Genomic DNA, 11,126 nt, shown 5'->3' on the forward strand with positions numbered 1-11,126 from the left:
ATATATGCTGACCAAATAATTTTGAGAACCTAGACTATATGAAAAGAAATGTGGCAGCAGGTTTAGAGAAAGACTCTAACCTTTCAACAACCTACATTATGCAGATGGCACACATTGATTGCAGAAAAGGAAGATTTGAAGCACTTACTGAAGATGATCAATTACTATAGTCTTCATTACAGATTACACTTCAACATCAAAACAAAAATTCTCCTAAGTGGATCAAGAGGTAACATTATAATAGATGTAGAAAAGATTGAATTTGTCAGATTCCATTTTATTTGGATTCACAATCAACACTCACTGCTAACAGCAGTCAAGATACCAAAAGACTTGCTGCATTAGGCAAATCTGCCAGTTTAAAGACTAAGATAAGCCTGACCCAACCTATCATATTTTCAAATGCTTCATATGCATCTGAAAGTTGGACAATGTGTAAGAAGTTTGAAGAATTGACATCTTTCAATTGTGATACTGGTGTAAAATATCAAATATACCATGGAGAGCTAAAAGAACAAACGTCTTAGAGGAAATGTAACCAAGGTGCTCCTAAGACAAGGATAACTTGGGGTATGTTGCCAGGAGGTGCCAGTACTTGGAAAAAGGTATCATCTGAGAAAGGTAGAGGGTCAGTAAAAGAGAGGAAGACCAACGAGATGGGCTGCCACAGTGACTACACCAAAAAGCTTGATTATGATGGAGATGGTAAGGATGGGGCAGAACAGTGCAAGGTTACAAACTGTCATCCACAGGGTCACTGTGAGTCATAGTCGATGGCACGTAACAAAAACATTCTTAAACAATATATTGGTTTTCTTGCTTTTAGTGTAAATGAAAAATAGAATGAACACATAAATCTCCCAATTTTTTCCCCCTGAACATTGTTTCCAAAAGCTTTATACATTCTTTGATGTACATATCTGTACTTTAGTCAGCTGCTATTTCACTGCTGGAAAGTATTTAGATGAATATAGTAAATCTCAAACATTATTCTAGAAGCAGAAATCTGGTTGTTTAATATATTTTTGCTATTAAGAGCAATTATATTATCACTGAGATTTACCAAATATTTCCTAGACTACTGAACACCAGTTTCTCTATGGTATATTCCTAGGAACTCTGGTTGATAAATTTCTCAGCAGAATGAATTTCAAATAAAGCTATTTTCCCTTTTAAACAAACTTATATTTACAAAGCCTACACTTCCCTACTCTAAAACCACAGAATATTAATTGTATGTTAATTATCTGTCAACACATCCATACACATATATATATTCTTGAGAATTTATTTTTGCTATTATACAAAAGACCTGACTTTATTTTTTCCAAAACAATTAACTGTCCCAGCAATAATCATTAACTACTTAATCATTTCTCCAAAACTTAAAAATGTCACCATAAGTTATATATTTGCATAAATTTGAGTTTATATGTGGGTTTTCTATCCTGTGGCATAATTGGTCTAGTATTCTATATGCTCTATAATACTCTACTTAATAGGTCTTTTCATTGCTTCACTATCTGGCAGTACAAATATTCTTATATTATTCCTGTTCAAAAATGTCTTCGTTTTACCCAGCACTAGTTTCCCAGTCTGCCTCACCTAACATTTCCTTTAAAATGCTAATTTTAACATCAATATATTTACAAATTATTTAATTCTTCAAAATTACTGGTATCTCTATTTAAAAAGTAGAAGCTGAAACTCACAGGAATTTTAATTCAATGTATTATCCAATAAAATTCTCATTAAAAAATGCACAATTCCAGGACTAGAACACAGATCTTCTCATTCTTAAATCAGTGTTCTCTACATCAAACCCATTAACCCATTCTTCTCAAATTTTAAGTGTGTGTGTGTGCGCGCGCGCACACACACACACACCATGAACCATTTGGGACTTTGATTAAAATGTACATTCTGATTCAGTAGGTCTGAAGTGGCACTCAAAATATAGCAATCCTAACAAACTTCCAAAAAAAGCTGTCTTCAGAGGACTATGCTTTGAATAGCACGGCACTCCATTCTGTTTCAATCCTCAGAGTTCTGAGGGAAATTAATAGGGCAATCTTCTATTAATAAGATTTTAGGTACCCCTGCTAAAGAAATTATCAGTAGAACGAGAAAACAACTAGCTTAGGAAATCTCTAGCTAGGGTTTGATTGCCTTATACCCACCAATCCTAGTTACTAGCTCTTTAAGGATATCAGAGTAGCTGCCTTGTTCCTGAAGTCCACCACCGTATAATTTGTCACAAGAGGATCCACAAAGCTTATCATGTGATGCTGGCAGATTCTTTGCTCTTGTGCAGAAACTTTGTTGGTGACAATGTCCAAGCCTTCATAGACCTAAAGAAAAGAAAAAGAAGAAAATTATCTACTTTCATAAGACGCACACTAGATGGATGGACTGTTGATTTCTTCCTTCTTTCAAACACTTGATTCATCCAAAGTATCAGAGTCAAAATAAAACTCATTGCTGTCAACTTGCAACCGACTCAGAGCTGACCTTTCAGTAGATTTTCGGAAGCTGTAAAACACCTGGGAGAAGACTACCTACTTTTCATATATTTTACATATATTTTTGTCACAATTAAAAAAAAATTCTCTCCAATTTAAAGGTAAAGAAGAGCATGCAAATCTACATCCAACTGAAAACCAATTTTGCACGATTAAAAGGAGGCTCTTCAGATCTATACTGTAAACATTACAAAATGGGAAGGTGCTTTTCTTTATTCTACTTATCACATGGTTAATAGTTCTACTTTAAAATGCTTAGAAATTCCCTGGATTTTAATGACTTTCAAAGGTCTTCAGAAATTGTGTAAGATTGGCTGCATTTGTGGAGTGGTCTACCTACTAAGACACATTAAAAATAGTGAAGTCAGAACTCCTAAAACTGCCTCACTCTAGTGGAAACACTGTGATCTATCCAAATTACTGCTTTAGGAGGTCAGCACACAAGGTCTAAGAATTCACATGCAATATCCTGTGTGTAAGCTCTTGATCTGCCAATGTAACTAAAAGTTCAAGTATACTTTTCTAAATGCAAGGTCTTAGCTGGAGAACAGATCTGAAAACACTACTTTGAAAACAGGGATGAATGCTTTGAGATTAAATGTTTTCTCTATAATCACCGATTCTAAAGAGAACACTAAATGAACAAATAATAAGTTCCATAGAGCCCACAGAGATTTTAAAAGCATTTTTTTAATCTCACATTTCCCTTTACTTATGTAAGTATCACATAAACATTGCACAATATGATGTTAAGAGAAAGGACCCTGGCACCGGGCTGCCTCACATCAGTTCCTAGTTCTGTCACTTACTAGCTTTTACCACCTGAAGTAGTCAGTAACTTACTTTGAGTAAAAAGATAATACCATCTATCCCATAGACTTAACTGAGAACTAAATGAGTTAGTAATCTAGATAAAGCACTTTGCTTTTTGCCTGTTGTTGTTTGTTGCTAAGTTAGAACCAATCCACTGACCATCCCGCAGATTTCTGCCTGATATACCGTAAATACTATAACCAAACCCAGATCCACTAGCACTGAGTCAATTCCTACTCATAGCAACTGTAGGACAGAAGAGAACTGCTTCACAGGGCTTTGGAGGTTGTAAATCTTCAGAGGCTGCGTGTATGGAAGCAGCCTGCATATCCTTACCCCACAGAAGGACTGTAGGTTCCAACATCCAATCAACCACTGCAACATCAGGGCCCCTATAAATGCTATATAAAGGTCTTTCTATTATTACTATTAAGACTACCACTAGGGAGCTCTGGTGGCCTAGTGGCAAGAAGCTGCACTGCAATCCCAGAAGTATGAGGTTTGAATCCAGGGGCAATTTCCTCCTGTACCAGTCAGATCCGATTTGACGGTACACACACACACACACACACACACACAAATTTAAAAAAAAAAAAAAAAGGACTACCACTATTGCTACCAGAAATACACAAGGACAAAAGAAAATAATTTTAGTGACACTAAAAGGATCTGGTTGCTAGTTCATAGGGAATTATGCTGATAAGTCAAAAGGTACACCTCTCTGATGGTTCAAATCCACCAATGGTACCAAGAAAAAAGATGGGCAATCTTCTGCCATGCATTCACAGCCTTGGAAATCCAGTGGAGGGTCAGCTACAAGTCAGTTCCCACTTGAAGACAGTAAGTTTGAGTTTTATTCACTACTCTAAAACCTCTGGGCTTTTAGCTATGAATTTATCTACCCAGGATGACATCCTCAACAAAATAAAATTTTAAATAAACAAAGCACACATGTGCATGCACACACCCACACCCCAAAAAACAACAACCCAATAATACAAATAGAGCTGAAGAGAAACAATCAGCTCTGCCTTTACATTTAATCTGTGCATGATGCCAGAAGTGCATGACTGTACCTGAATATTCAAGGAATCTTAAATCAGAAGCTATACTTTTTTTGTGTACTTTGAACAAAATGTCCTTCTGCTGTTCTAAAAGTGCTGTCAACAAAACAAAAACTTAACTCATTGCCATCAAGTTGGAACCAAATCATAGCTGACCCTCCACTGGGTTTTCAGAGACTGTAATTCACACCAAAGGAGAATGTGCATCTTTTTTCACAGAGCAACTGGTAGATGTGAACACTTGATTTGAACCTTTGAGTTGGCACTACAACTCCTTACCTACTAGGCTGGCAGTACAACTCCTTACTCACTATACAGTAAGAAGGTGTACCATGTCAGGTATCTTCTAACGTACACATTAAGAAAACTATATGGGAAAAGGAATTAACTGATTCTTCTCTCTCCCTCGTAACTGATTGTTATAGCTTAGAATACAAAATGACCTGAGTGTGTTAAAGAGTTTACAAAACACCAACTTGATTTTACCAGTCGAGGGTTTTGGTTTTTTTTTTTTTTAAATCTAGTAAGTAATTTGCTGTAAAGACAATGCTTATCTTTAATGTTAAAACAATGCAGAGCTGTAAATATACAATCCTCTTACGTCAAATCCTAATTTTTCTAATATCATATTCTATCAGAGACCTAGGAAGGTTAGATAAATATTCATCCTCTGTTAAGTCTTTAAGTGTATTTTCTTGCAACTTTCATGTTAATGAGGGTTTAAAAAAAAAAAAGTCTCTGCCACAAGACCAAAGCTGCATGGGTCTAGCTACAATTACTAAATAAAAAATTGCACAGAAGGAGCCATATCAACAGGGTAAATAGAGAAAAGAATTTTAAGTTCTCAAAGAATGAAAAAAAAAAAAAAAAAGAATCTACTTTCTGGATCTAAGGAAACTAGATGAACCCCTGAAACTACTTCCCTGTTGTTGTTAAGTGCCGTCGAGCCGCAGGCGACTCATAGCGACCCTATGAAAGAGTCCTCAACGCTTGCGTGTCTCTCACCCCCTCTCCAGGTTGATAGGGTTTCTGGAGGCAAGCTATTACAGAAGTGGATGCCACTCCTCCTTCCAAGCTTGTTTTAATCAGGGAGCTCCACCCCACTCTGTCCGCATTGGGTAACCAACCATTAACGCATTAGACACATCAGTGTCACAGTGTTCAGCCTCACAGCAACCACAAGTTACCGATGTACGGCAACTTGTACACCAGGGCTATACGACCCAGAGGAATGTCTGAACAAAAACAATGAAAGACAGGCCCAAGGGCCACTGATTAAAAGTCATCCACCTTTGGCTTGGTAGCATCACTTTCTGTCCACTGGGCCAGCTGATCTCTCTCTCTATGTTGATGTTATTGTTGTTAAGTGCTGTCGAGTCGCAGGTGACTCATAGTGACCCTATGAAGGAGAGGCCTCAACGCTTGGGTGTCTCTCATCCCCTCTCCAGGTTAACAGGGTTTCTGGAGGCAAGCTATTACAGAAGTGGATGCCACTCCTCCTTTCAAGCTTGTTTTAATCGGGGAGCTCCACCCCACTCTCTTCCCTAAGACAGCCTCAAAACTCAAAACTCAACTAACTGCCATCTAGTCAGAACCAGCTGACTCTCCAGGGAGTTTTCAGAGGTTGTAAATCACACAGAAAGAGATTACCTATCTTTCTTCCAAGGAGCAACTAGTGGATCCAAACTGAGTACCTCTGGACTGGCAACTCAATTCCTTACCCATCAGACCACCAGAGCTCCCAACCTTTAAATTCATTAAGTTAAACTATTTAGTTTCAAGATGAGTTCAAGAGATATTTTTGGTTTGAGGTTTAAAGGTGACTCCTAAGCAACAGTTTCTGGGTTCAACCACCCTCCACGGCTCAAAAAAGTCCAGACTCCATGAGAATTTGACATCTGTTCCACATTCCTGAAGTTTTCTTAAAATCAACCAATAATTTAACTTAACTAGGAAATAAGTTCAAGAACCAGACTGACTACAAATGAAGAAAAATTCATTAGAGAAGTTCAGTATCAGCAGTCAAAACCAGGGCAAGTGTTGACTATGGAACAGAACAACAATTAATCCTATGAAAGTTCAAAATGAAGCTGAAGAAAATGAAAGCAAGTCCACAAGAACCAAAATACAACCCTGAATCTACCCAACCTGAATTGAAAAACCAACTCAAGCACAGGTTTGAGGCACTAAAGATGAATGAAGACCAGATTAAGTTGTAGAATGATATCAAGAATATAATCCATGAAGCAAACAAAAAAGCCATTCATTATAAAGACAGAGGAGAAAGAAAAGGTCAAAATGGATGCCAGAAGAGACTCTAAAAATTGTATGAGAGCACTGAGAAGCCAAAACAATGGGAAGAAATGATGAAATAAAAGAGTGGAACAGAAGATTCCAAAGGTTAGCTCAAGAAGACAAAACAAAGTTATAATGAAATGTGCAAAGAGATGGAGTAAAAAATAAAAAAGTAACAACTCGCTTGGCCTTTGTCAAACTGAAAAACAAGTTCAAACATTGAGTTGCAATGCTGAAGGATACTACAGAAAAAACCTTAAATGACCCAGGAAGCATTAAAAAGATCAATACACGGAGTCACTATACCAAAAACAATTGGTTGACATAGAATCATTTCAGGAAAAAGCGTATGATCCAGAACCAATGGTAATGAAGGGAGAAGTTCAAGAAGCACTGAAGGCACTGGCAAAAAAATAAGGCCACAGGAATTAACAGAATACCAATTAACATGTTTCAACAAACAGATGGAATCCTAGATGTGTTCACCAGTATATGCAAAGAACTTTGGAAGACCAACTCACTGGAAGAGACTCATATTTATTTCCATTCCCCAAAATGGGGACCTAACAGGACACAGAAATTACTGAACAATATCACTAATATCTCATGCAAGTAAAATTTTGCTGAAGATAATTCAAAATACCTAGAGCAGCTCACTGCCAGAGACTACCAGAAATTCAAATTGGATTTAGAGGAGGCTGTGGCACCAGACATACCATTCATTTCTGATGTTAGATGGACCTTAGATTAAGGCAGAGAATATCAGAAGAACAACTATTTGTGTGTGACTATGCAAAGGCATCTGACTTTGTGAATCATAGCAAACTATGTCTAACATTGAGAAGAATGGGAATCCTGGAACACTTAAATGCGCTCATGGGAAATCTGTGTCTTGATCAAAAAGCTTTTGTCTGTGCATCAGGGCTGTATCCTTTCTCCATTCAATCTCATTCTCTATTCAATCTCATTTGAAAATAATTTGAGAAACTCAACTTTATGAAGACAATGTGGTATTAGGATTAGAGGAAAACTCATTAACAATCTACATTATGCAGGTGACATTCTTGCCTACTGAAAGTGAGGACTGGACATGCTTACTGCAGAAGATCAAAAACTATAGCCTTTAATATGGACTACATCCCAACGTCACAAAAACAAAAATCCTCAGCACTGGACCTTTTCTGTAATTGCAAGGAGGATGGGCCATCTTATCTTTTGGGGTGTAACTCTCTAATAAATCTACCTTTATATCTTTAGAAAAAAAATCTTCACCACTGGACCAATCATGCTATATGGAGAAAAGACTGAAGATGTCAACAACTTCATCTTGCTTGGATCCAGTCAGCATCCTTGATACCAGCAGTCAAGAAGTCAAAAACGATTCGTTGCATTGGGAAAATCTGCTATCAAGAACCTCTCCAAGGTGCTGAGGAGCAACAATGCCAGTTTAAAGACTAAAGTGCACCTGATTTAAACCATGTCTTTTCAATTACTTGTTATGTCTCTGAAAGTTGGGCAATGATTAAGAATGACAGAAGAATTAAGGCCTTTGAATCATGGTGTTGGGAGAAGAGTACTGAATACCCCGTGTACTGTAATAACACATGTGTCTTGGAGAAAAAGCAACCAGGGTGTTTCTTAGAGGCAAAGACAGTGAAACTTCATGTGATATATACTTTGGGCAAGTTCTTAGGAGGTGTGAGTTGTTAGGAGGGTTGGCTAGTCATTGGAAAAGGATATCACGCTTTAAAAGGTGAAAGGACAGTGATAGAGAGGAAGACAGCCAACAAAGTGGATCAACACAATGACCATAACAATGGGTTCAAGTATATAAGAAACAATGAGGAGGGCATAGGACAGGGCAAAGTTCAGACCCATTGTTCACAGTGTTGCTATGAGTTATGGTCGACTCAATGGCACCTTACAACAAGAAGTTAAAAAAAAAAACCACAACAAAAACAAATCCACCAGATGCTCTGCTGGAGAAGGAGGAACAATCTCCTCCTGTACCAGTCAGATCTGATTTGACAGTGTACACACACACACACAAAATAATAATGTTTTTAAAAACAGATATTTGAATATGTTGCTCTTTTAAGAACATGCCAATATGGGATCAAACTAACAACAGTTAACTACAATAATGAAAAAAAAAAAAACCTTAGAGGTAAGAACCACTCAGAGCAAAGAGTGAGAATGGCTGTACAACTCAAAGCATATAATTAATGTCACTAAATAGTACGTACAGGAACTGGTGAATGGGTGCCAAGTTTGGCTATGTATTTATCAATATGTGTTTCTCAAAAGAAAATGTAAAGGTAAAACATCAACTCTTTTGAAAGTACTAAATCACAGCTATCAATATTTTCATATTTGAGTGATCTGTTAAACCTTTGTTTCCTTTATCATCACATTAAGACATTAGGCATTTAGATATGGGTGATACCAACTAATAGCTGATGATAAAAGAACTATCATTAATTTTCAGGTCAACAGTGGTCTCGTGGCTATGTTTAAAGAGTACATAAGCTTTAGAGGTGTATACTGAAGTAGATATGAATGTAAGTATACAGTAACTTGCATGCGCATCTACTGCACATACACTGTAATAACACAGGGACAGAATATAACTGATATAAGATTAGTGTCAGAACTACTAAAGCTAGTCAATAGATAAATGAGAGTCACTCTACTATGTGTTCTTACTTTTGTAAGAATATATGTTGACATTTTCTCTAACTAAAAGGTTTGGGGTATTTTTTAGATAAAAAAAATTAAGTTTCTTTAAAATTACACAAATTAGACTGCTTGGCTGTGGCATGGGCACCACCATGTTGGTGAAATCATTGCCCCTTGGACTGTGGAAACTGGTCACCGCTGTGGCTGCCTAGTCTGTATGAACAGCCTCCAGCACCTTTGTGTCTGTCCTTTGTGTCTATGCAGAGGCAGTAGCCAGTTGGATGGAGAAAAGTAGGATGAACTTGCATACATTTACAGAAAATAAATGTAAACAGAAAACATTTTATTGACCTGTACCATCTTCCATTAGAAGACATAAGGCTGGCCAGAGACAGAGTTCCGCCGCCAGACAGGCCGGGAAGAGACCCAGAAAGAGCAATAGTCAGCCATCTACCACAGAACTCCAGAGCAGTGAAGGCGACCCGCCGCTGTCGACCCCCCTGCAGCCCGCACCTGTGTGACCCCCGACACACAGGGTGCTGCTGCAGAAACAACCAGCATCGCCCAAGCCCCGGCCCCACCTCTTGGTGGTAGTGTGCAAGCCCTGCCCCCCTTCCAGCTCCACAACCATGCACCTCAGCCCCCACCACAGCCCTATGACCTCAGGGTACCACCATGGATCCAGCCATCACCTGAAGGTATCAACTGAGCTGTTGTGGAACTAACCTGGCAGAAGAAAGGCCAGTAGGATCTTATCTGTATTTACTGGGGCTGATTATCTGGGAGAGCACCTAAGGGCGTGCCCACAGATGGGGAAATTGGCCTAGCTCTCTTGGGTTCCCACCCAAAACGAGCCAGCCAGCTGGCTTTGTGAACTCTGCAGACCAGCCAGAGGCTAGTGGGTTGGTGGGAAGTTGACCTTGACTATTCTGATCCTATCGGATCCAGGACCCTACTGGAGCAGGGGCTGTTGTGTGAGGGCACCTGTGTAAGTGCCACCAGGCACGGAACACTGAGAAAACCATTGGGTAGGAAATGGACAACAGGAATTTGAGTAAGGACCCCAGTCGTGAGCACACTGAGAGCAGAGGTTTGAGCAAGGTCATCCATGTGATTGACCTGCCCTTGCGATCTCACCCAACCCTTTGCCTGCCTCACCCCACTTGGCTCCACACTAGTGCCTACACGTCTGGGCAATCAACTTGCCTTTAAACGGGAGCACCTTGACCTGTACTAGCAACAAGAGATTGCCCTAGCAGGCGCTGAACTGACATTTTTCTGAAGTCATAAAGTCAGAGAAATGCACAAGTTTGATAGCTGCCCATCTGATCTCAAGAGCATTGTCTTCAGATCAAGAACACATACCAATGTCTCGAAGAAAGCAAACTATCCCACACAATATACAAGAGCAAAGCAAGATTTCACTCACAAAGGGCGATGCAAGAGCAGCCGATACCCTGAAATGAGAAAGGCTCATAGAACTCTCTGACACAGAATTTAAAAGAGGAGTGACTGAATATATCCAATGGATGAAAGACAAACTTGATGAATTACAGGATGCTACAAGCAAAGACCAGGAGGAGTTAAAAAAAGCAATGCAAAACATTGCAGAGAAAACAAGTAAGGCATTAGCGGAACTGGAAAAACAAGAATCCACCATTCAAAATATAAGCTCCAGTGTTTCAGAGGCTGTCAACATGATGGAGGGACATATGAGCAGAGCTGATGAGATGGAACACAGAATCAGTGAAAT

General features: G+C 38.8%; 1 protein-coding gene across 1 annotated transcript in view; it reads right to left on the bottom strand.

Annotated features, from left to right (window-relative positions):
* Positions 1-11,126, bottom strand: part of TRIT1 (tRNA isopentenyltransferase 1) — a 78,605-nt gene that overhangs the window by 22,316 nt on the left and 45,163 nt on the right. The window contains exon 2 of the mRNA XM_006886596.1: positions 2,211-2,351. Within this exon, the coding sequence (XP_006886658.1) occupies positions 2,211-2,351 (141 nt within the window). The remainder of the gene's footprint in view (positions 1-2,210; positions 2,352-11,126) is intronic.

The sequence above is a fragment of the Elephantulus edwardii genome, unplaced genomic scaffold (assembly GCF_000299155.1).
Source record: "Elephantulus edwardii isolate Elephantulus edwardi_28Jun2011 unplaced genomic scaffold, EleEdw1.0 scaffold00049, whole genome shotgun sequence".
Lineage (NCBI taxonomy): Eukaryota > Metazoa > Chordata > Mammalia > Macroscelidea > Macroscelididae > Elephantulus > Elephantulus edwardii.